We start from the raw sequence: 27398 nt of genomic DNA, 5'->3' as shown, positions 1-27398 counted from the left end.
TATAGAATAGAAATCCCATCAGAGAGAGAAGCAGAACTTCTTCAGCATACACAACTCTTCGAGGCATGCCCACCTTGAAGACGTTCAGCTCCTCTCTGTCAGGGATTTCCATTCTGCACATAAACTGACATTTTCCTAGCTACCATCAGTTCTGAGGAAGGGTCACTTGACCCGAAACGTTAACTTTGATTTCTCTGGGAAAGCAAATCTTAGCAGGATTTATACACTTAATGGTAAGGTCCTGAGGAGTGTTGCTGAACAAAGAGGCCATTGAGTGCAAGTTCATAGCTCCTTGAAAGTGGAGTCACAGGTAGATAGGATAGTGAAGAAGGCATTTGGTGTGCTTTCCTTTATCGGTCAGAGTATTGAGGACAGGAGTTGGGAAGTCATGTTGCGGATGTACAGGACATTGGTTAGACCACTGTTGGAATATTGTTTGCAATTCTGGTCTCCTTCCTATCGGAAAGATGTTGTGAAACTTGAAAGGGTTCAGAAAAGATTTACAAGGATGTTGCCAGAGTTGGAAGATTTGAGCTATAGGGAGAGGCTGAACAGGCTGGGGCTGTTTTCCCTGGAGCGTCGGAGGCTGAGGGGTGATCTTATAGAGGTTTACAAAATTATGAGGGGCATGGATAGGATAAATAGGCAAAGTCTTTTCCCTGGGGTGGGAGAGTTCAGAACTAGAGGGCATAGGTTTAGAGTGAGAGGGGAAAGATATAAAAGAGACCTATAAAATAGTTTCAACTTGGATTTGAAATAAAGTGAAACTTTCCAATGGGACAAGGATAAGTAACCAGAGCACACCTGGTAAGTAACCAAGTAATTTAAGGTAATTGACAAAAGAAGCAAAGCCACTATTAGATAATTTCACACAGTCAGCTTCTGTGATCTGGAATGCATTGCCCGAAAGGATAATGGAGATGAGCTACTTGCTGCAGTATTCTTAGCATCTGACCTGCTCTTGTAGCCACTGTATTTAAATTAGGGCAGTTCATACTTACGCCTTCTCTCTACCACCTGCAGTAGCCCTGATGTGGAAATTGGGATTCCGTCTTCCTCCTCAGCAGCAACAATGTGAGATTCAGAATTAGCTGACTCTTCTTGACCCTTTGGTTTCTTTGGACTCTGTTTGCCTTTGTCAAACTCTCCTAGGAATTGAGGGAAAGAAGAAAATATATTACTTTAAAAATGCAATAAAATTTCATCCATTAATCCCTCCTTCATTGCTCTAAAATGGTTCTTGATTCACCAAATCATCTTTCAAAATCCCTCCATGTAAGTCCCTCTAGTCACACCAATTATGAAGTCTGTCTCATGCATTCTGTATATGCATGTGTCCTGTAGAACTGAAGGCATTTACTTGTTGGATGTCAGAAAGTGACCGAGAACAGTGAGATATTTGATTGTGTCTGGCTTCTCTGTGGAGAGAATTTGTAAAACATAGCATGATTCTGGTCAGCATATAATAGACTGGATTTATTGAAAGTGTGTACACATACAGAATAAATTCAGTTGTAGAGTGAGTGTGTCTATATGTGTATCAGGTTTTGTGTGTTTATAGATAATGAGCTTGCGTGGAGGGGCCTTTCTTATTCAGAAATGTGTGCTGTGTTTCTGTATATACACTGTGTGGAAACAGCATGTGTGTATGTATTTGTGCATGCTTGCATGAATATTGAGCGTCCATATTGGAGAAACCTCAGTGTACAAATCATTTATGTAAAGCAATTTCTGTCGGACTTGCCTCCATCTGGTAAGGGTGGTAACTAATTAATTTCTCAGCTCGTAACTCATTAAATATTGACAGCTGTTTTGGCAGCAAGAATACAATGGTGTGTTGCCAATATATAACTGCACTACATGGCATGAAGGAAAAAAATCAAATATAATCCTCTCTCATTTCAACGATGGTGCATTCTACAATACAAAGAAACCATAGTAACAAAGATTCAATATATTAAAGTCCAAAAGAGAAACAAACAAAACCACGCAGAGTAGGATGATAAAAGCAGCTGTACACAAGACCAAATATATAATCCATTATTTCTGTACTGTTGATAAGGTTACTAGGAAGAAAAATTAATAATTTAATATTCGTTTACCTCAGTCAAAAATTATCTGTAAAACTTACTAAACACATAAAAATCTCTCTGCTTTTGACAGAACGTTAAGATAAGCGATAAATGTGCTGCAGTGTTTAATGGCCCTATTATTAGTAAAATCATAATCGTTTAAGAACACCTTCTTTGAATCATTAGCAGGTATTTATTAATTAAATATGTAAAGGTATAGCAGTGTATTGGCTTTTTTTTTAAATGAATATGCTAATATTGTGAAATGCTGAAAAACACATAAAGTTTGCCAGCATCTGTGTAGAGAAAATTCCTCATAGCAAGCAACATCCAAGAGGATCTGCACTGTATTCTCACTAAGGACTCAATGTCATTGCTAAGTAATGAAGATTCCAATACTACATACCAGTCTTATTAAAATTATACATATTTTTATAGTTATTTTTACCCTTATGTTCTGTAGCTCTAGTGCTAAAGATTTTTATTGGATATGTTAACTGTCTCATCAACCTGATTTTTCATTGTTAATACCATGTGAACCTGTATCTCCAAATCCCATTGCTCTTCCACAGCACCATGACTGTGTAATGTTTGCCTTCCCTCTTTCACCAAAATATATCACCTCACATCTACTGACATTGATACTGAATTCCACCTATAGATTTTTTTTTAGTTTTTTTTTCTCATGTTGTCAATATCCCTTTACAGCTTCCTTTGATCTACAAAAGAGCTGTATTTTATATTTTGGTAGCCTCTGTAAATTTTGATGTCACTTTCCTTAGGACTCCAAATTGTTAATATTCACAAATACAGACAGTAAGAGAACTGACCCTAAACTGAATCCATTGAAATCTCACTATTTTAATCTAATGATTCCAGAAACCCTGGCCAGCCCCAGGAGAAACTGTGTGGATAGGCTGGGGTATCTATAGACCTCAGGTCTTCTGTAGGCTTCTAGTTCAGAAGCTAAGCTGCTTGCACAAAGCCAGTATAAGTATACAGTTTAGGATTCAATTGTACCAGGAGGTCCTGACTATAACTTTAACTCCAACTTGTATATGGAAGCCATTGCATGTTGCTTGCTTAACTGAACCAAATCAGAAGAGGACCCAGACATAAAGAGAGTGAGGAAAAATATGTTTTTCTTTGTGGAGATAGAGGATTCCCACAAGGGAAGATTAGGTCTTTCCAAACTATTGCCCCCTTTTTGCCAGGAATTAACATCGAACCCTTATTCTCTATTTTCTTCCTTCTCACTAATTCTTACTTCAGTTTGCTGGCCTGCCTGTACTTTATCTACCTTACTTTATCTCTTGTGTTTCTCCATGTGATACCTTGTCAAACGTTTTTCTAAAGGTCAGGTATGGTGCGTGCATACACAACATTTTCCTTACTTAACTTTATCATTACCCACAAACAAGGAATTGTATGAGGCTTATCAAGCATGATTGCCCATCTTGACACCTGCTCTGGCTACTTCTGTTCTTCATACAAATGTTGATAGACTACTGTGAGTTCCCAACATTTACTGGTTTTATCTTGATGTGACAGTGAGTTGTTCATTCTGTGTTCCACAGTTATTACATATTTATTTTCTGCAGCATCAATTGAGGAAGCAGTCCATTGTAATGTAATGATAGTCTACATCAAAGATGAAAAGCAAGACTTTCCTAAATTACATAAAGGAATTGATAATTCTGCATGAAAGGATATTTTAAATTTTATCTTATATTAATTTGTTACTTACCGCATTGATTTTGACCTTGTGTCAGCTGTAGCCCAGTGGGTAGCACTCTTGCCTCTGAACCACAAGATTCTGGATTCAAGTCCCACTCCAGGGGTGAACATATAAAATGAAGGCTGACACTCTAATGCAGTACTCAGGGAGCTCTGCATTTTTTTTAGATAGCATATTACATTGAGGTCTCATTTGCCTGCTTTTTTTCCTATTATTTTATGGGATATGGATGTCACTGGCAAAGCCAACATTTGTTGCCCTTGAGTTAATTGGCTCTCTAGGCCATGACGGAGGGTAATTAAGAGTCAACCATATTGCTGTGGATCTGGAACCACATGTCGGTCAGGACAATTAGGGAGCCAGGTTTCCTTCCTGTTATGACACAGGGATAGAAAGCCAAACTAAATCAGCCTATCTATCACTGGACTCACAATACAGGGAAATTAAAATATTAAATAAACCTGAAAACTGGTCAATTGTTCCTAACCAGAGTTTATGAATAATGGATCTTGGACACCAAGTTTATATCTTAAACAAAAGTTAACAATTTATTGTCACAAAGATAATTTTAGCAAAACAGAGATAAACTACAAGGCAAACTAATTAATATCTATGATCTAAGCCCAATCTTCTTTGAATATAAACACCATCTTACACACAGACTGACAGACCCAGTTAGGTATACATTTTTCTAAAGATAAAAGAATTATAATTTGCCAGTTGAATACTACTTCAACAATGAATACCAGGGCTTTCATAAAATCCTCTGAAGATTGTTTGTGTTACATACATGTAGGACTGTGTATCTTGATTGAATTCCAAAATCAACAATTTCTGCAAACTGCTGGAGACTTTTACTTGTTTCTTACAATCTGGGGTTCTTTTCTCAGAACTTCAATACGTTAAAAACTGGGGGATAACTAGAGTTAAGCAAAACCAAAAAAGCTGCTTCCCAGTCCAGTAGTTTCTAAAGCAAAATCGCCTCCTGCCTAAAATCCCAGTCAGCAGCAGTTCACATGTTTCTTTCTGTTTTAACATTCTCCCTCAATTGACCAATTCAGCATCTAACCAGCTGCCAATCCCTGAGCATGACAACATCTCTGTGCTGAATTGTCTACAATGTCCTTGGAACCAACATAAAGCATTATCTTTCCAGGCCAGTTCCCAACAGCAAACACCACTCTTTTGTTCTCTCTTTCAAATCAAGCTGCTGTTCAAAGTTCAATTCTCAACTAACTCACAATTCTAAACCAAAAATGAGAAAAAATAGTGATGGTCTCAACATAGTGATGTGTAAATAGTGATGTGTAAATGAATAGGAACAGTTTGGAGGGATATGGGCTGGGTGCTGGCATGTGGGACTAGAATGGGTTGGGATATCTGGTCGGCGTGGACAGGTTTGACCGAAGGGTCTGTTCCATGCTGTTCATCTCTATGACTCTATGACATTAGTAAACCAGATGGGCTTTTATAACAATGAACAATGGTCGCATTAGATATTTTATAGAGTCATAGAGATGTACAGCATGGAAACAGATCCTTTGGTCCAACCCGTCCATGCCAACCAGATATCCTAACCCAATCTAGTCCCACCTGCCAGCACCCGGCCCATATCGCTCCAAACCCTTCCTATTCATATACCCATCCAAATGCCTCTTAAATGTTGCAATTGTACCTGCCTCCACCACTTCCTCTGGCAGCTCATTCCATATCCGTACCACCCTCTGTGTGAAAAAATTGCCCCTTAGGTCTCTTTTATATCTTTCCCCTCTCACCCAAAACCTATGCCCTCTAGTTCTGGACTCCCCCACCCCAGGGAAAAGACTTTGTCTATTTATCCTATTCATGACCCTTACAATTTTGTAAACCTCTATAAGGTCATCCCTCAGCCTCCGACACTCCAGGGAAAACAGTCCCAGCCTGTTCAACCTCTCCCTTTAGCTCAAATCCTCCAACCCTGGTAACATCCTTGTAAATTTTTTCTGAACCCTTTCAAGTTTCACATTATATTGAATTCCAATTTTACCATCTGGCATACTGTAATGTCAATCTATAACCCAGAATATTAGCCTCTGAGACTCTGGATTACTAGTCCAGCCACATTACCGCTCCCTTACTGCCTCCTTCAAAAGGTTTAATTCCTTTGCACCCTAAAGGAGGATAACTACCCTTTGTGTCATGGTCATTACTATTTCCAGTCAACATCACAAAAACAGATTATCTGTTCATTATCATATCATTAACCACACTCACAAATGTCTGTGGAATATAAATGTTAGTCTGTGATGTTGCCACCACCAACATCGCATATTTGTGGCCTTATACCTGGAGGAGAGGATTGTATGAATCACAGCCTTCTCAGTAGTTATCAATGTTCTTTGATAGTTGTCAGAAGACAGGAGGATTCCTTTTGTTTAATGGACAGGTTAATTGTCTATATACCCCTCCCTGACTCTGCTACAAGCCAAAAAGCATCATGTCTATAAAGAATTTATTTAGTCACTAATAAAGAACTCCGTAATTTAATCTATGAATTCTTTAGTACATCACTTACTTAGCCTTTGTTCATAACAAAATATTATCTGCTCCCAAGTGATTATGCATTTATATTTCTTGCACATAATCTTGCTAATGCTATATATCTATGTATCTACCAACTGGGAAATTAAAGTCATGTTGATGATTTTCTGGCACAATAACTGTACAGCAGAGAAGGAACAGTTTAGAATGTGGTCTCTGTTAATTTAGCCAGTTATTTCCACACACATCTTCACATCCAGTCTCTAAATTCAGTAACTCTTTGAAAAGGGGAAACAAGGATCGCAACTCATGTTTCAACTGTGCTTGTTTATTCTGATGCCGGCAACATGCAAACTACATGCTGTCTGCCCATTTAAACAAAAAGAACATACAGTGAGTACTAAGTAGATTGTTGTCAACATGCCAATGAGAGCAGGAAGTATTCAATCATGAGGATGCCAGCACAAATTCAAGACCACCTGCTGTCCTTAAAAGCGAGCCTGCACCTCTGACTGGAGCAAGTGCTGGTGCATTTTAAAGCAAGCTTGCAGAATATAAATGAAACATTACCTCAAATAAGGTATTGGTTAAATTGAGCTGTTGTATAATGAACAAGGCAGGCTTAAAAATTTCCCATGAAATGGGGTCTTTGGCTATAAAAGTTTGAAAAATGCTCTAAAAGATTATTAAAGATGCAGCTACTTTTCAATTTTCAAATAGAAAGTGAACAGATTGGAAGCTCAGATCAGAAAAATAAGGAAAAAGAATAAACTGGGCTTTAGTCAGCAAAGGATTGGCAATACTGATTAGCAAGTACAATATAGGTTAATTATTAAAGAGAATCAATCCTAGGCAAGATAGATCAGGCCTGCTAAAGGAAGGCGAATGGGGGAGAAAATCAGTGCAGTGAGTGCATTTGTGTTTATATATGCTCTACTCTGCTGAGCCTGCTTCCCCTTTCAAATTGCTTCCATCAATATGCCAAGACGGCCCAACTGCAAAGGCACTGGGACCATACAGTGGTAAATTCCAGGCATTTAACTCTTAGGATCTGGATGCAGTACCACAAGAACTTCAAGGTTTGGTCTGCATCACTGAATGATACTTCAAATTCCAGATCCCAGTAATTGTGCAGCTTTCCTTGCATGTTGCTCAATACACCACACCTTGTTAAATAGCTTGTCCTACTCTACATGCCTCTCTACTCAGTCTCCTTGTTAGTTGTGGTTGTTTGCAAGGGAATTGCAAACTACTGTACCCATGTCTGCAAGCATGTGACCTTTGCAGAAACCTTGAGGTCTGGTCAAAATCCTTCAGCATGTGCCAGGCTAGTCCCTGTTGATTTTAGCAAAATTAAATAACTCTGTGGTGTAATGAATAACTTAGTAAAAAGAGACAACTGCATTGAGTTTGGCATTTGGAAAGATTATCTTAATATATTCTAACAAATGGTAAACAGATTAGATTCCCTACAGTATGGAAACAGGCCCTTCGGCCTAACCAGTCCACACTGACCCTCTGAAGAATAACCCACCCAGACCCATACCCCTATATTTACCCCTATACCTAACACTACGGGCAATTTAACATGGCCAATTCACCTGACCTGCACATCTTTGGACTGTGGGAGGAAACCGGAGCACCTGGAGGAAACCCACGCAGACATGGGGAGAATGTACAAACTCCACACAGACAGTCGCCCAAGGCTGGAATTGAACCTGGGACCCTGGTGCCGTGAGGCAGCAGTGCTGACCACTGAGCCATCGTGCCGCCCCCATCTTAAAAACAAATTAACTTTTTGCCGAATATAATCCCGAATGAAACTTGTCCCACTTCCCTGATCCAAACAGAGCAGATGAAAGCATAGCTTAGAAGCTAGTGTTACGGGAGAAGGATTCACACTTTTGGATCATTGGAAGCTGTTTTGGGGTAGAAGTGACCCATACAAGAAGGAGGGATTGCACCTGAATTGGAAGGGGTCTAATATACTGGCAGGGATATTTGCTAGAGCAGCTTGGGAAGATTTAAACTAGTAAGGTGGTGGTGGGTGAGGGGGGGATAGAGGGGGTGGGACCCAGGGGGAGAGTGAGGAAAGATTTCAATCTGAGACTGGTACAGTTGAGAACAAAGGAGAGTCAAAGTCAGGGCAGGCGGGGAAAAGCAGATAACAAGGTAGGACTGATAAATTAAACTGTATTTATTTCAATGCAAGAGGCCTAACAGGGAAGGCAGATGAACTCAGGACATGGTTAGGAACATGGGACTGGCATATCATAGCAATTACAGAAACATGGCTTAGGGAAGGACAGGACTGGCAGCTTAATGTTCCAGGATACAAATACTCCAGGAAGGACAGAAAGGGAGGCAAGGGAGGAGGGAGAGTGGTGTTTTTGATAAGGGATAGCATTACAGCTGTGCTGAGGGTGTATATTCTCAGAAATACATCCAGGAAAGTTACTTGGGTGGAACTGAGAGATAAGAAAGGGATGATCACCTTATTGGTATTGTATTATAGATTCCCTAATAGTCAGAGGGAAATTGAGAAACAAATTTGTAAGGAAATCGCAGTTATCTATAAGAATAATAGGGTGGTTATGGTAAGAGATTTTAACTTTCCAAACATAGACTGGGACTGCCATAGTGTTAAGGGTTTAGATGGAGAGGAATTTGTTAAGTGTGTACAAGAAGATTTTCTGATTCAGTATGTGGATGTATCTACTAGAGAAGGTGCAAACTTGACCTACTCTTGGGAAATAAGGCAGGGCAGGTGACTGAGGAGTCAGTGGGGGAACACTTTGGGGCCAGCGACCATAATTCTATTCGTTTTAAAATAGTGAGGGAAAAGGATAGACCAGATCCAAAAGTCGAAGTTCTAAATTGGAGATAGGTCAATATTGACGGTATTAGGCAAGAACTTTCAAAGGCTGACTGGGGGCAGATGTTCGCAGGTAAAGGTACGGGTGGAAAATGTGAAGCCTTCAGAAATGAGATAACGAGAAACCAGAGAAAGTATATTCCTGTCAGGGTGAAAGGAAAGGCTGGTAGATGTAGGGAATGCTGGATGACTAAAGAAATTGGGGGTTTGGTTAAGGAAAAGAAGGAAGCATTTGTCAGGTATGGACAAGATAGATTGAATGAATGCTCAAAAGAGTGTAAAGGCAGTAGGAGTATACTTAAGAGGGAAATCAGGAGGGCAAAAAGGGAAAATGAGATAGCTTTGGCAAATAGAGTTAAGGAGAATCCAAAGGGTTTTTACAAATACATTAAGGTCAAAAGGGTAACTGGGGAGAGAATAGGGCCCCTTAAAGATCAGCAAAGTCGCCTTTGTGTGCAGTCGCAGGAGATGGGACAGATACTAAATGAGTATTTTGCATCAAGGTTTACTGTGGAAAAGGACATGGAAGATATAGAATGTAGGGAAATACATGATGAAATTTTGAAAAATGTCCATATTACAGAGGAGCAAGTGCTGGATGTCTTTAAATGCATATAAGTGGATAAATCCCCAGGACCTGATCAGGTGTACCCTGACACTCAGTGGGAAGCTGGAGAAGTGATTGCTGGGCCTCCTACTGAGATATTTGTATTATTGATAGTCACAGGTGAGGTGCCGGAAGACTGGAGATTGGCTAAGGTGGTACCACTGTTCAAGAAAGATGGTAAGGTCAAGCCAGGAAACTATAGACCAGTGAGCCTGATGTCAGTGGTGGGCAAGTTTTTTTTTTAGATTAGATTAGATTACTTACAGTGTGGAAACAGGCCCTTCGGCCCAACAAGTCCACACCGACCCGCCGAAGCGCAACCCACCCATACCCCTACATTTACCCCTTTAACCTAACACTACGGGCAATTTAGCATGGCCAATTCACCTGACCCGCACATTTTTTGGATTGTGGGAGGAAACCGGAGCACCCGGAGGAAACCCACGCAGACACGGGGAGAACGTGCAAACTCCACACAGTCAGTCGCCTGATTCGGGAATTGAACCCGGGTCTCTGGCGCTGTGAGGCAGCAGTGCTAACCACTGTGCCACCGTGCCGCCCACGGAGGGAATCCTGGGGGACAGGATATACATGTATTTGGAAAAGCAAGGACTGATTAGGAATAGTCAACATTGGTTTATGCGTGGGAAATCATGTCACACAAACTTGATTGAGTTTTTTGAAGAAGTAACAAAGCGGATTGATGAGGGCAGAGCGGTAGATGTGATCTATATGGACTTCAGTAAAACATTCGACAAGGTTCAGATGGGAGACTGATTAGCAAGGTTAGATGTCATGGAATACAGGGAGAACTCGCCATTTGGATACAGAACTCAAAAGTAGAAGACAGAGGGTGATGGTGGAGGATTGTTTTTCGGACTGGAGGCTTGTGACCAGTGGAGTGCCACAAGGATCGGTGATGGGTCCTTTTCATCATTTACATAAATGATTTGGATGTGAGCAAAGGAGATATGGTTAGTAAGTTTGCTGATGACACCAAAATTGGCAGTGTAATGGACAGCGAAGAAGGTTACCTCAGATTACAACAAGATCTTGATCAGATGGGCCAAAGGGCTGAGAAGAGGCAGATGGAGTTTAATTTAGATAAATGGGCGGTGCTGCATTTTGGGAAAGCAAATCTTAGCAAGACTTATACACTTAATGGTAAGGTCCTTGGGAGTTTTATTGAACAATGAGACCTTGGAGTGCAGGTTCATAACTCCTTGAAAGTGGAGTCACAGGTACATAGGATAGTGAAGAAGGCATTTGGTATGCTTTCCTTTACTGGTCAGAGTTTTGAGTACAGGAGTTGGGAGGTCATGTCGCGGCTGCACAGAACATTGGTTAGGCCACTGTTGGAATATTGCGTGCAACTCTGGTCTCCTTCCTATCGGAAAGATGTTGTGAAACTTGAAAGGGTTCAGAAAAGATTAACAAGGATGTTACCAGGGTTGGAGGATTTGAGCTATAAGGAGAGGCTGAACAGGCTATGGTTGTTGGAGGCAGAGGGTTCACCTTATAGAGGTTTATAAAATCATAAGAGGCATGGATAGGATAAATAGACAAAGTCTTTTTCCTGGGGTGGGGTAGTCCAGAACTAGAGGGCATAGGTTTTGGGTGAGAGGGGAAAGATATAAAAGAGACCTAAGAAGCAACGTTTTCACACAGAGGGTGGTATGTGTATGGAATGAGCTGCCAGAGGAAGTGGTGGAGGCTGGTACAATTGCAACATTTAAGAGGCATCTGGATGGCTATATGAATAGGATGGGTTTGGAGGGTTATGGGCCAGGTGCTGGCAGGTGGGACTAGGTTGGTTTGGGATATCTGGTCGGCATGGGCGGGTTGGACCGAAGGGTCTGTTTTCGTGCTGTATATCTCTATGATTCTGTGTTACTTGTCGAGTTCAATTTCTGGACAATGGCAATCCCTACCAATGGCAATATTGATGATAAGAATTCGTTGATGGTAAATGTTGTTGAATATCCATGACAGTTAGTTAGAACCTCTCTTATTAAAGTTAGTCATTGCCTGCCACTTGTATGCTACAACTGCTACTTGTTGCATCAGGGTCCTGCCATGGACTGTTTCAGTATATGAAGAGTTGCAAAGGGTGCTGAATTTTTTTCAATCATTCATGAGCATCCCACTTCTGATTTTATGATTGAGGATAGATCCCTGACAATGGAGCTAGGCTGACAGAATCTAGGAAGAAACCTAGAGAAACTCTTGCAGTGATGTTCTGAGTGATAAATATATGGATAATGCTTTCACTGACAGATATCAGAGGTAGGGGTTGGAGACAGGCAATGATTAAAGTTGACAATAGTCAGTCTTTGTGGGAAAGGCTTGAGGAAACTCATGGTCAATTTGGAATTACATCAATCTGATTCGGTCTGACACAGTGACCCGAGACAATGGCTAGAATTGTTGTGAATGTATAGAATTTGTGTCCATTACTGAATACAATGGCTTCAATCATTTTAATATTTAACTGGAGGAAACCACAACCTCTTGAAGACTGCAAGACTGATCACGGCACAAGCTGGAAAGCAGCTGACTGCTCTATAAATGCATGAACAGAAGGGAACTTACATGGATAAACAGAATTATTTCTCTTGTGGTGTTCACTTAGACAAGCAAAGGTTTATGTTTGCAACACAGTTATGGTGCATTCTCTGATCCATCTTTTACATGTACTTTTACATATCAGTAATATCCATTGTTCCTACTTTGGACAGGAGGAAATGTAGTTCATATTTCTGTTCCCAACAGTTTTGCCTTTTATACAAATTAAATATCATTTGTGTAAGGCTTTGTTGAAGTGCTGTATAATTCAAGTTGTTCATCTCCATGTCTCCACTAATTTTTCTCCTCTAACGCTTGTGATCCAGGAGTATATTTCCAGACAACCAGATACCCCAGTCAGGCAGCAGAGATGAGTATTCATGAATTACTCCTCATTGCAATGCAGTTAGGAGAGTGCAATGCAGTCACAGTTAAGCCCAGTCTTTCCTCACTCTGTTTCCAACCTCCAAATGTGAATGTTCTAGCAGGGACCACAGGTCAGCTGTTGGTAACAGAAGTATGAACTAATTTTCCTCCAGTCCAAAGTAGGACAATGGATATTACTGATGTATAAAAGTACAGCGCAGTCAGTTACAATCAGTTTCTGCCATCTTGGGTTATAAAAGGAGAAAATCGGCCAATATTTCTCCCTTTTTCATCTTAACAAACAGGTGGTTGAGAATAGGATTTGGTTCAGCTGTGGTGGTCCACGTGGTTAAATAGTTTGTCATTGCTCAAGTCAAAGTTCAGGTGAATAACGGCTGAGTGCTAGAGATCACTAGTGGCACCAATAAAACCAACCCTCAACAATGAATCAATACTTTAAGCAAATAATATATTGATGTGGATAACACATTGACTTTCCTCACCACACACACACACACAGACACCTCGGCACCCAACCATAGTGTTCTAATCCAATTCTTCTGTCTCGTTACTGTAACCAACATTTTTAAATATGCATTAAATGAAACATTTTTTAAAATAAAAAGAAAATCCTTAGAGTTCAACTTATAGCAGCCCCAAAATATAGACATACTCTTCAGGGACTGTGTAGTTTTCAAATTGTTAGAAATCACTGAATTAACTGTCTTGAATGAATAGTTTATTTTGAATTAAATCTGCGGAAGACCAATTCTTACTGATTGATATTAAAAAGCGACTACATGAAATGTCAATAAAATTTAAACAAGCTTTTGACCGTTATTGAGCTCGATATTAGACTAGGAGTTCATTTAGGAATATGTTTACAGGATAGTTGTTTTGTAATAAGTGAACATTAAAACAAAGATATGAATGTAAATGCTTAGGGGCGCAACCCTTTCATTTTGGACTCGCGCTGAAGAGATGAGTAAACTGTTTCTTTCCAGTTTGTATGTCACAAATATTCTTGACTTGACAATGAATCCACAAACCATATTTTAATGAGTATGACTTCTATACATAACGTGTGGTGAAAAGCATATTCACCTCTGCAGGTTACAAAGAACTTCCAGATCGATATAAAGGGTTAATTCTGTTTTTGTGTAAGAAGCTCCTTACCCTGAGCTACTGCCCCTCCTTGTTTCTCCATCCAGACAGTCTGACTCGATCCCACCTTCCTGCAAGCACCATCAGAAGGAAAGAGAAGAGAGAAAAAAGGCGAGTCCGTAAGAATACCGCTGTAGTGCCAAAGATCAACGCCAGCCGGATCTCAAAGCAAGCATGTCATTTTCAAAGACCTGAGCATTGCACCAGCACACACACACAAAAAAACCATGCAATGGAAGCATATCAGATTGCAAATTGGGAGATTAGAGTGCAAAGTAAGCATTGCATTGCAAATGAGGAGGGGGGGACTGCAGACGGTCTCTGGCAACCAGCCCAGAGAAATTGTGACTGGGGTGTACCATTCAAAACGATATCTCACTCATGAATCACGTAATTCCTCACTAGTAATGCGGCCAAACTCTGAATGAATTTACTTACACATCGTGGTATCATGCAGAAGTAGAAAAAAATTGCAGCTTTTCAACGTTAAACTACCAATCATTCATATGGACTACACCATCTTTTGTTACATTGTCCCACAGGGATATTTTTTAACATCGTCTGTGGTGGAGCTTTTTCTGATAGTTTTCCCTGGTAAAAATGTGACTTACGTTAAGCATCATGTCTGGTCAGGGGTCAGTTTATTTCCCAATTAGAGCTGAAAGTCACACGCACTATAGTTTCAATTCCAAACACTCCAATAAAAAATATTTTTCAGGGCCAGTGCTATAATGTAACTGGAGAGGGTGGGAAAATAACTTAAAATGCAGCGCCATTCCACAAATACTGTTTTGACTGAATATGTGAACTCTTAAATTACATGTAGACAATAGATTGGTCTTATGATGTGGAGAGAAAAAGAGTTTGAAAAATAATCTAATTTTACTGCAGAGTGAGTCTACAGGGCATAAATTGTTTGGAAGAAAATATGAAGTCAATAACAAAGTTAACGTTAGAGTTCCTTAAATGTTGCCTCGTAAAACTCTTGCGTCTAATGGCCCAAGCAATCTATCTTGACATGAAATATTTCACTACACGTTATGTTCTTGCTCTCTCGTCACAGTTTATCCGAAAAACAATTTACTGTAAATACTTTTTACCTTATAACACTGATGTTTACTGGGATGGTTAAGGCTAATGAGACAAATGCTGCCAACACACAATACATCAATGAAATGGTGTTTTGTTTATTCATTAATGAGATATGGATATTGCTGGCAAGAACAGCATTTAATGCCCATTCATTAGTGCCCTTGATAGGATGGTGGTAAACCATCTTCTTGGACTGCGACTGTGCCTGATGGGAAAGAACTCTCATATATGCAGTAGCGCCTCGACTTAAGAACTTAATCCGTTCCGGGTCCCGGAACTGAATCAATTTTTCCCATTGTTCGGATAGCGTAAGAATGCTTGGACGTAGCAACGAACGCTGTTCACAGCGCACGCGCCAAAGACGAACTGAATGAGATCACGCGGGGCCCAAGAGCTTTTGTGTTCAACAAGCGCGTAGCAAAGCAGAACAATGAAACCACGTGGTCGCACACGGACTTTTTGCATTTGTACCTTCGTTCGTACCTTGAATTTCATACGTACATTGAAGCAAAATTTTACATACAATCCTGTTCGTAAACCGATTTGTTCGTGAACGGGGTCGTTCATATGTCGAGGCGCTACTGCATTGGTGATATACCTGCTTTTCCACGGCAGCACCGTGTGTGACATGAAGGTGATGGTGTTCCCACGAATTGCTGCACTTGTCCTTTTACTAGATGCAGGTTGAGGGTTAGAAAAGCAAGGTAAGTTGCTGGATTGAATTTTGCACTTTGTAGCCATTTTGCACCTCAGATGAATAGGGTGACTGTTTTAGTAAGTGGATGCAATGTCAATCAAACAGGCACTTTAACCTAGGTGGTGTTGGACTTCTGAATGTTGCTGGAGCTTTACTCATGAAGGCAAGTGAACAGTATTCCATCACGTTCCTAACTTAAGATTTGTAGATGGGGAGTTGGGGCCCAAAATCAATTCTGAGGGCTTATAAGGTCACTCCCTCCCACTGGGTGCCACTGTGCATCCGACTGGTGGAATAAGACATAACAGGAGATGATGATGGCAAAATATCAGAGAATCATAGAAATTTACAGCATTGAATGGGATCATTCATCCCATTCAAATCTGCTGTGCCAGAGAAAAAAGAACCATAACCAAGTTTTAGTTCTTGGTGTGTATGTTACATTACTTCAGTCTGTACAGAGTTGTTTCAGTCTGTATGTTACTGTTAATTTAGTATTTCAATTGTACATCTAAATATTTTTATGTGCAGTGAGCGTCTCTGCCTCTCACACTCTGTCAGGTCCCCTCAGCCATACCTATGACACTGAACTCAATGCGAAGTAATTCAACCTATCCTCACAGCTAAAGCTTTGCAGTCTTGGCACCTTGTTATTAATCTCTCCAGTGTCTTCTTTAGTGCAGTTATATCCTCCTTGTTAGACTAAAGTCATAAAAATATTTAGAGGCCTATCCTAAGTATGTTTTATACAGTTCCAGCATAAACTACTTAATTTTTGATGCCTTAACTCATTAAGGAGAAAATCCAGTATATTTTTTCAAGGACCTTACCAGGTCAGGGATTAGTGGACATCTATTCCAGGTCCTCTGATCCCCTCCAAAGCTTAGTTTCCTACTGTTTCTTGTGTATTCCTTTACCTTATTTGTCTTTCCTAATTCTATTATTTAACACTCCTTTGAATTGAACTCCATTTGCCATTTTTCCAGCTACCTTACCAATCCACTCATATGTTTCTACAGAACGCATTTTTCTTTCTCGCTTTCAACAAAATGGTCAACTTCTGTATCATCTGCAAACTTGTTTTCGACATTTAAGTCCACATTGTTGCCATATACAATGGAAAGCAGAGAACCCAGTATCGAGGTCTGCAGAACCCCACTGACCCTGGGTTATTGACTGGAAAATATGGTTCCTTGAGTATAGTTATATCATTTCGTTGCTGATTGGCATATTAAAGATGTTCTTTTAGCAATCAAATTTACGGTAAGAAAAATCTGTCTTTGCGAACATCAGTGCATACTGTCTGAAGTGTTTACATCTATGCCATAAGTTTGTATTTCAATCCCCAGGCTTTTTTTCTAGGATGTAATATTTGCTGATTATTTATTTTTGTGCTGCCCTACATTGCCTCCAGCTTTGAATATTTGAATGGAAACATTTTTATCTAAAATTTCCAAACATAAAGTGGTATTCTCACTACAGTTGCAGGGAGAAAGATGAATCATTATAGCAACAATTTGGAACAGTCTAAGCTGTTACCCTTGGTAACAACACTTTCTGGAATGTGACAGAATGCAAATCTGTTGGAATCAAGAACCTTATTTGTGAAGTATTTGCCCCAGTGCTGTTACTGCTGTCAGACAGTGTGTCAACATTTAAATTCTTCAGAAATAAAAATGCATGTGAGAAGATGGTGAGGAGTTTTTTTTACTTTCACTTAGTCACAGGCTAAAGATATAACTAAGCCCAAAGGCACTGTTTGATTTTCTGATTTTCCAATTTACACAAAGATACCTTCTGAGTTTATTTAAAGCAAGGAAATAAAAAATAAAATATTAAAAGCAAGGACAAAAACAGTTATGAGAGTGGTAAAGTGAAAACTTAAATTCGAGAATGTATCTATGGGGTGCTAAATGTTTTATGCAACATTTGGTACCTTGTGCAATAAAGTAGAAAAACATTGAACTGGTACCATGAGTTTCTGCCTGTTTGGCAGGTTCTTTAGGATAGGTGAAAAACGAAGAATGAGGCTGACAGAACAGTAGCTCACTGTAACGGAGGTGTAACAACAGCATCACTGCTGTGGTGATGACTGACTACATCTCTATAGTAACAATTAAAGAAAGATGAGTCATTTAGAAATACTCAAGCATCAAGCTGCTATCATCAATATTGTACTTAATAATTTTGAAATTAATGCTACATTTCTATTTAGTTTCTTTTCTTGGTTTTATAAAAGCCAACAGCGAGAGCAGAAATGTATACTTCTCAGAACCCTAAGAATATTCAGTAATATTTCTTTTCTATCGCCTTGCTATTCATGATCAATGAAATACTCATCAATCTGTTTGCCAAATTATCCTATGTAATTGTTTTGGAAACAGCAGCGCACAGTTCTTGGTGAAAATTCAACTGACACTGAGATTGATTAACTAAAATTGCACAAATTGTAATTGGTAAGCAAAGCGCAGCTGCTCCTGTGAGGTCAAGGCCTACACCATTTACCAGCCATTAATTTCAACGTGAATCCTGAATTGGCTGTGTTGATTTCCAAGTACAAATTCTGAATTTGGATCTCTTCCACATTAAACTCCACACTAGGTACGCTCATCTGTATAAACAAAATCAATGATGTGAAGGTTACTCATAACTTAGCCTTAATAATGAGATAATCTCACACATCCAACCTTTTTATCTACAGCAAATTAATTTGGAAGATGGCTTCTGTATTTCTTTGTCTGTTTCATAGGTTTGCTTGTTTTGTATTTTCTCCCAAACCATTCAATGACTGTGTCATAATTGGGTTCAATCATTCAATCAGGTATGCAAATGAAACAATCTAATTAAAATTTAAAATGCTATTCTTCAGCCACTGTGAATTAAAGAACAGCGTTCTACAATAGATGACGGTGTTATGAATATGGATGTGAGTTTATACATGTTTATTTTCTGCATAAATGTCATATATAAAAACAAAATGTATAAAAATCCAATTGATACAGTTAAAACTCTGAATGGTTTAGACAACACTGCAATATTTTGTGAATAATGCAGTCATTATCGTTGGGCACACAGCCTCTTTTGCACATAAAAGACCTAGATTACTTGGGTTTAATATAGGAGTCCAACTTGCCTTAATGTTAGTGCTCGTGCTTTTGGGCTAGAAGTTTCAGGCCTGTGTGCAGGCAATTTCTGGACGGGATCTTTGATACAATTGTAAGGATGTGGCAGTTTTCAAGTCGAATGTTAACCAGCCAATTTCTGACCCTCAGGGTAGTGGGACAGAGAGCCTTCTTCTGTGATGTACAATTATGTGATAATAACAATGGCTGTTAAAATTGTTATTCACTAGTTATTAAGTGATGTGGACTATTCTCATAAACATCCCACATTCCTGCCTTCTCTTCTGAATAGATAAATTAAAAGCAAGAAATGGTAGTTAAAATTGAAATTGAATGTACATTTAATGAAGACTATGATTCCTACGTGTTCAGTCAGCATTATTTTCATGTGCATATTAAAGCAAATGTGTTAGCAATAGTTACAACATCCAGGCTTGAGAGCTGATTGTGATTACATATGGGCAAAGAAATATGATCAGATTAATTACACAATGGCATAATAAATAATTTATTTTTCACTTGTAAAATATGTTATTCCCCAACACCCTTCACAGACTATATTCAAAATCAGCAAGGCTTATGTTAATCCTCCCATCCTTATTTGAACCTGTTTCTAAGCAGCTGGTCCTTTTCCAATATGAGTGATTGACAGATATATTTAATAGCACATACATTATAAAGTAAGAAGAGGTTACATACATTAAAACTATCTTAGGTTCTAAAATTAACTCAGAATGATTGAAAATATTACATGATTTAAAACATTCTCTAACAGGATTTGTTATTGGCTTTAATTAGAAACCTTATTTAATTGAAACCTTTGTTGCCTGCTCATGGGATGTGCATTGCAGCTGCCCTAGAATCGGAATTGCATGCTGATAATTAAGCTGTCTGCTGGCACAGGCAGCTGATGTCCCAGATCTGTCTACAAAAGAAAGGAAACGCTGCACAACTGTCTCTGTTCCTACCATGTAGATCCTTAAAGAGGTGGAAGCTGAGGATTCTGCAGGACACCACCTATGTATTTACTACAAAAAGAATGGCTGTATTCTTAGTGTGTTAACTAAGAATGGAAATCAAGTTGTGATCATTTTGTAATTTTGTTTCTGATAGTATCTCAACTTAAAAACAACTTTTACTTTATAATGGCATTACAATCAATGTAAGAGAATTGTTGATTAAGTTTTAAAGAAAAGAAAGGAACACACTGGTGAAATGACTGCAGGCTTGGTGAGCAGAAGGTTTGGTGAGGAGGAGAGGGAAGTGCTGTTTTCTTTTTCTTTCTCCTCATCCTTCACCCACAAGGTGATCAGGAATTCAAAAGGAGTACATCACAGGGGAACCATAAGTTCATCAAATGGGATTGGGAGACAGTGTGAGAGGAGCGGTGACCTTGGTAAGTTCGATTGGCTGAGTATTGTTACTGTCTAGTCTTTAAAGGAAAAAAATGGCCTTTATGTTAAGTAGTGTGTACTTAAGGTAAGGTCACTAATATATATTTAATGCTTTAATTCCTGGTATATATTGAATTTTTTCTTCAATTTACTGGAGGAATCATAGAATTCCTATAGTGCAGAAGCAGGCCATTGAGTCCACACCAATCACCCAAAGAGCACTCCAACCAACTCCACCCACCACCCCATCCCTGTAACCCTGCTCTTCCCATGACTAATCCACGTAACCTAATCTTTGGACTATGGGAGGAAACCCGAGCACCCAGAAGAGACTCACACAACATGGGGAGAATGTACAAACTTCTCACAGTCACCCAAGGATGGAATTGAACCCAAGTCCCTGGCACTGTGAGGCAGCAGTGCTAACCACTGAGCCACCATGCCACCTGAAATTAAATGCAATGGAGTACTTTAAGGGTAAATCATGGCAGGGCAGCCTGTTGTCATGGATTGCTCCTTCTGTATACTTTGAGATGTCAGGGACACTTTCATTGTCCAGGGTGACACATTTAATCAACCTGTTCAGACATCTTATGAGACATGGCATGGTTAGGTGGGACTTGAATGCAGGATTCCTGACCCAGAGGAACGGACAATACCTCTGAAACATAAGAGCTCCAATGTCCAGTGTGGCCATGTGTACAGGAACAGTCTCCAGCTGCAACTATTTGAAATCTCCATTTTGTATCTGGAGTAGCGGGTGGAGTCACTGTGGAACATCCATAAGGCTGAGACCATTGTGGAATGCACATACAATGAGGTGATCATACCACAGATAAATAGTGCATAGGCAGAAAGGGAATGAGGTACCACCAGACAATTATGAGGCAAGTAATGTAGGAGTCATCTGGGTTCATGTCCCTCTCACAGATTCTTTGTTCTGGATAGTGCTGGGGGAGATGGTGGGAATGTAGTGGGAAGCAATTCTGTCACACCAGGAGTGGCTGAGCTGCACAGGGAGGAGACAAAAATGAGTAGAAGAGCAATAGTGATATGAGATTCTATCACAAAGGGAAGAGGTAGCCACGGACCTGACACAAGGATAGCATGTTGCCTCTTTGGAGCCAGGGTCAAGGAAGTCACTGAATGACTGCAGGACATTGATAAGGGGAATGATAAACAGCCAGCGATCATAGTCCTCATCAGTACCATCAATATAGGCAATAAGCAAAGATCAGAGTGCTCGGAAATAAATTAAAAAGCATGACCTTATAGGTAGTAATCTCAGGATTATTCCAAGTGCCATGTGCTCGCGAAATCCAAAAAAGGAAAATGGATCAGATGAATGTGTGGATGGAGGGATGATGTAGGAGTGGGAAATTTAGGCCTGGGACTTATTCTGGGCTAGTTGGAACCTATTCAAGCTGAATGGTTACACTCCAATGGGACAGAGACTAGTCTCTTCACCTGGGCAGTTACTAGTCTTGCGAAGGAGGTTGGGAACCTGAATGTGAAGACAAAGAAGATAAGGGAGAAATAGAAATTAAAGATAGAAAAATCGAAAAATGGAAAGCAGAAGTGGAAGGTAGAGGAAATGAGGTCTAGCAGCAAACAGGGTGAAAATATAGGTAAAATGTAAAATATTAAAAGGCCAATCAAAATCTATTGTATCTAATTGGACAGAATATTTGCAATAAGTTTGAATTAACAATACAAATATTTGTAAAGGAGCACTGTATGTTTGGAATTATAGAGGCATGGCTGCAGGATGAGCACGCTGGGAACTGAATATCGAAGGGTATTTAATATTTTGGAAGGACAGAAAAAAAGGAAAGGGTGACAAAATCACTGCAATACTGAAAATTATATTTCCAAATAATCTAAATGTGGTATCAGTATGGTGGAACTAAGAAGTGACAAGAGACAGAAAACATCAGTGGGAGTGACAATAAACAATGATGGTAAGGTAGAGAACAGCATTAAAAATAAAATTAGAGATTCATGTGACAAGGGAGCTGCAGTAACATGGGTGGCATGAAGCAACATGTAAGCTGGGGGCAAACCCCATTAGTAATAAAACTGTGCTGGATGAAATCCTGAGTGTGTACAAGATATTTTTTTGACCAGTACATTAGAGAACCTGCTACGGAACAGGTTATCCTAGATCTGGTACTGTGCAATAAGATGTGGTAATTAACAACTTCACTGGGATGGTCCAATTCAGAGCTAGAGTCCTAAATAGAACCAAGAAGAACTGAGGGATAAGTTAGCTATGATAGATTGTGTAACTTCATTAAAAGGTGTGACTGGATTAGTAATGGCTAATGTTGAAGGAATGAATGTATGCATTGCAATGCTTATGCATACCTTTCTCATGCAAAAGCACAACAGAAAAAGTCGTCCAACCATGACTAACTAAAGAAATTAAAAGTTAACGTTTTGAGTCTGGCGATTCTTCATCAGAAAAACTACCTCTGTTTTCTTCCCATGTTTGCTGCCAGACCTTTGAATTTTGCCAGCAATTTCCATTTTTGTTTCAGATCTTCAGGATCTGCAGTTCTTTGTTTTATTTTATGAAATAAATTAATATTAGTATTAGATTCAACACTGGGATGGTCCAATTCAGAGCTAGAGTCCTAAATAGAACCAAGAAGAACTGAGGGATAAGTTAGCTATGATAGATTGTGTAACTTCATTAAAAGGTGTGACAGTGGATTAGTAATGGCTAATGTTGAAGGAATGAATGTATGCATTGCAATGCTTATGCATACCTTTCTCATGCAAAAGCACAACAGAAAAAGTCGTCCAACCATGACTAACTAAAGAAATTAAAAGTTAACGTTTTGAGTCTGGCGATTCTTCATCAGAAAAACTACCTCTGTTTTCTTCCCATGTTTGCTGCCAGACCTTTGAATTTTGCCAGCAATTTCCATTTTTGTTTCAGATCTTCAGGATCTGCAGTTCTTTGTTTTATTTTATGAAATAAATTAATATTAGTATTAGATTCAAAGGGGAGTCATTTGCATTTGCTAGAAAAAGTTAGAAGCCTGAGGATTGAGAACAGTTTAGAATTTAGCAAAGGAGGACCAAGCAGCTGAGGGAGGAAAATGAGAACAAATTTGCAAGGAGCAGAATAACAGACTTTAAAATGAACTTTTATAAATATGCAAAAAGATTCTTGAGAGAAAATGTAGGTCCAATGGAATTAATTTATTTTGGAATAATTAACCATTTTGATTTGATTAAGAAAGTGAGTAGTTATATCATATTCTGTTTGAGTGTGGTCAGTTAAACAGTCTTATGTAAGAAGGAAGCTATTTGGCCTAAAACAATGGAAAGGTTTATAGTTTTGGTATTTTATGGCTCTGGCTAATGTAAACTTTTGTAGTGAGTGCAGCCTTTACTTAAATAAATAATTTATTTTAAATGATTTAGTTAATAACAAATTATCCAGCAGGTCTTTGAACATATACCTATGTATGTATGTGTGCATATATAAATATATATAATATTTAAATAGTATTTTAGAATTAAATTCAATAGTGAGTTTTGTCATCTTGTAGTTGTTTTGATATTTTGGATATATTGTTTGGACCATTTGGGTGATAGTTAATCACTGGAAAATGAGAGTGTATGCACTAAACAGATACACACATTCCCGCACTGGTGCCACTTAATCTTGGTTGAAATTGGGGAATAGGTAAATTATGAAGAACAAGCTGTTAATAAGTGTTAATCTTAAATGATTGACATATCAAAAGAAAATAATCAAAAGACAATAGAATGTAACATTTAAAGAAATCAAACAGAAACCAAATGATTCCTGATGAAGGGCTTATGCCCGAAACATCAACTCTCCTGGTCCTGGGATGCTGCCTGACCTGCTGTGCTTTTCCAGCACCACACTCTCGACTCTGATCTTCAGCATCTGCAGTCCTCATTTTCTACAAATAGAAACTGGTTATATAGTGCTCTCATGCACAATTGAATGTTTTTATCCTATTACCAAAACACACCATGTTACTTTCCGCCTTTATCCCCTATCACTATTTCACCTGTATTTTCAATTAATGCCCAGTTTACATGCAGAACCCATCAATGGCAATCCATGTTCAAATGTAATCAATCTGGACAATATCCAGGCTTTTGCTGACAAAAGTAACAATCATACCATACAAATGCCAGGCAATAACCATCTCCAGTAAGAGACAACCATTGATGTTCGATGGTGTTACCATCACTGAATCCCCCACTATCAACATCCTGAGGGTTACCATTGAGTAGAACTCATCTAGACACATCAGATAAACACACTGGCTACAACAGCAAGTCAGAGGTTAGAAATATTATAGCAATTAATTCACCTCCTGATTCCCCAAAACCTGTCCACCATCTCTAAGGCACAAATGATGGAATACTCCACACTTGCCTGGATACTGCAGCTTCAACAACACTCAAGAAGCTTCACACCATCCAGGACAAAGCCTGTTTGATTGGCACCACATCCACCAGCATCCACCCCTTCTAACAATGATACTCAGTAGTAGTATCTACAATATACACTGCAGAAATTCACCAAAGATCCTTGGATAGCACCTTCCAAACCTATGACTATTTCCATCTAGAAAGACAAAGGCAGCAGATAGATGCGAACACCACCACTTTCAAGTTCTCCTCCAAGCCACTCACCATCCGGACATGGAAATCTATCACCATTCCTTCACTATCACTGTGTTAAAATTCTGGATTCCCAAGGACATTGTGGGTCTACCTACAGCAGATGGACTGCAGCGGTTCAAGAATGCAGTTGTCACCACCTTCTCAAGAATAACTAGGGACAGTCAATAAGCGCTGGCCAGCTAGAAATGCCCATATTCGACAAATGAATATAAAAAAAGCATTGCAATTATATGAAAGTTGAGGGAAAAGTAGTAGAGGGAAGAGACTAAATCAAAATAGAGTTGGTGGGAGATAAGTACTCCAGGCAATGCAGTGCTCTCTGTAAAGGCATCAAGAGTATTGGTGGACACCTTGTCCTCCCTTTCCAAGGACACCCGGGCATAAATGTAACCTTGAAAGAGGGGCAGACACTATGGAAGTATGGCCCTCTTTATGGTCCGCTGTGTGAACCTGTTATTGGCACATTGGCCAGACCATTCAAGCACTATAAATGCCTCACCCAGCCAATGAGTATCCAATAATTTAATACTTGGACCAATCAGGGTTCAAAGATATTACTGATCATGCCACGGGTTGTGGTCTGTAAAGGGTATAGGAACTGAGATGAGCAGACTTCTTCACTCAGGCAGTGGTGAACCTGTGGAATTCCCAACCATGTAAGGCTGTGGAAGCCAACTTACTTAAATGTAATTGGCAGAGTCAGTCTGACTCAAGATTGGGATACAGCCAAACTCTAACCTCACACCTTTAATGCATTGTCTGAGCTGATATTTCATTTTTTAAAAATTAAAACCTTAAGTTATCTTGAGGATGTGACTTAAAAGAAATTCTGGGAATTACATATTAATGAACTGAAACATGCAATCCATTTTAAAAGATGAAAGACTTAACAGGAATCTCGGTTTGTTAATATATAATTTCAGTTTCAAAACACTGTAATCTTTTGCTATAAATTCTGTGTATTACGGTCCTGCTCCACAGCTACCTGATGAAGGAGCAGCTCTCCAAAACGTTATGCTTCCAAACAAACCTGTTGGACTATAACCTGGTGTTGTGTGATTTTTAACTTTGTCCACCCCAGTCCAAGATCGGCTCCTCCATATCATTAATTGGTAGAGCAGACTTGATGGACTGAATGATGTTTCTATTTTCTACGTGTGTGTAGTAATTGTGCACACTGGCTCTATGGTGCCCTCTTCTGGAATCTTGCTGCTGCAGAGGCTGTTGGGATCATTGGAACCATTCCTGTAACCATTTGAAACCAGAGTAAGGGAGAGGAGCATGTAGAGACAGTCAGAATCACCTTTCCTGAAGTAGACTAATTAACAGCACAAATTGTGGTAATCACATCCAGTGTGATTGCAATATTCGACATCTTGCAGGGCGAATAGAGCTGGGAACTAAATAGTCAAGAGTGTTCAACATTTAGGAAAAAACAGGCAATAAGGAAAGGGAGTTGAGGTAGTGTTGTTAGTAAAACATTAATCATTCTGGATGAAGCTAAAAAGCAACAATGAGTGGAAACATTGGGTGGATGGTGTTGTCTATTGGTCTCCAAACAATGGAAGCAAGGCAGGATGGGAATGAGGGACTTTGACCTAACTCCAAGTGCCTATTCCTTTGGAAACAAGTTGATGCCAAGAAGGATCCACAGAGAGGAGGAGCCTTACACTTGACCCCTAGAAGTTTCCTCTCAGAGCAGAGAGGAGCCCAGCCCCTTCACCTCACATGGCATGTGATGCCAAAGCCTGAATAAGTTCCAGCTGGGATGGTGAGTCTGCAACTAGGCAAAACACTTTTAATTAACTTGAGCTCTATAGGTCCAAATCTCGCTGGTGTCAAATGCCCACGTCTTCAGGCCAACTGCTCTAAAGCAGGCTTCCTCCATCCTAGCTGTGGACATTAGAACTGCACTTATACATGGTGAGAAAGAGAGAGCGAGAGAGAAAGAAAGAAAAACTTACTGAGGTTACATCACTGTGTAATGTGTAGACACTCAAGCAAGTCCTCCTCCAGGCAATGACACAGTTCAGTGAGGATGGCTGAAAGATATCAAGCATTCCAAGATGGATAACAAATAATTTTATCATTAACAAAGAAGGTCAAAGACTGTCATAGTAACAAAGTCCAACTGTGTTTTACATGAAGCAACAATTGCCTGCCATATAACGACAAGAATGTTAAACAATGTCCAAGCTCAGCTCATTCAACCTCTTGTCAAATTTTGTAAAGATGTTTAAGGGTGTGAGAACGAAGCTCACTGCCAAATAATTTTAGTCCAAGTCAAATTCCGAAGCAGTCTTTATTCTTACATTCTTCCAAGACCAGGTGACAAACAAAAGTAGGCACACTCCTGAATAATATTAGTGCACATTTATACAGTTTCTATGAACCTCTCTGTACTTCCCCTTTTACCTCATAAGTGATAGTTGTATTGCTCTGTGCAGCTGCTAATCTAATCGGTTTTGCACATCTGTCTGTGGCCTGTTGTTAGCGTGCAACCCGC

At 39.5% G+C, this 27398-nt stretch overlaps 1 protein-coding gene across 3 annotated transcripts in view; it reads right to left on the bottom strand.

Moving 5' to 3' along the window:
* The window catches only part of dbndd1 (dysbindin domain containing 1), a 34655-nt gene extending 7780 nt beyond the window's left edge, over window positions 1–26875 (bottom strand). Inside the window, exons 1-3 of one of the 3 annotated variants that reach the window (XM_043706772.1) lie at window positions 26857–26875; window positions 13920–13978; window positions 1002–1148 (exon numbers count right to left, since the gene is read on the bottom strand). In XM_043706772.1, the coding sequence (XP_043562707.1) occupies window positions 1002–1148; window positions 13920–13950 (178 nt within the window). In that variant the 5' untranslated portion in view covers window positions 13951–13978; window positions 26857–26875. Of the gene's footprint in view, window positions 1–1001; window positions 1149–13919; window positions 13979–14345; window positions 14710–18201; window positions 18280–26856 lie in introns of those variants that run through there. The other 2 variants (XM_043706771.1, XM_043706770.1) reach the window with 2 other exon arrangements.
* Between the last annotated feature and the right edge of the window lie 523 nt (window positions 26876–27398).

Source organism: Chiloscyllium plagiosum, chromosome 17 (assembly GCF_004010195.1).
Source record: "Chiloscyllium plagiosum isolate BGI_BamShark_2017 chromosome 17, ASM401019v2, whole genome shotgun sequence".
Classification (NCBI taxonomy): domain Eukaryota; kingdom Metazoa; phylum Chordata; class Chondrichthyes; order Orectolobiformes; family Hemiscylliidae; genus Chiloscyllium; species Chiloscyllium plagiosum.
Note: the sequence above shows the minus strand (reverse complement) of the source record. Positions and strands in the feature narration are given on the sequence as shown.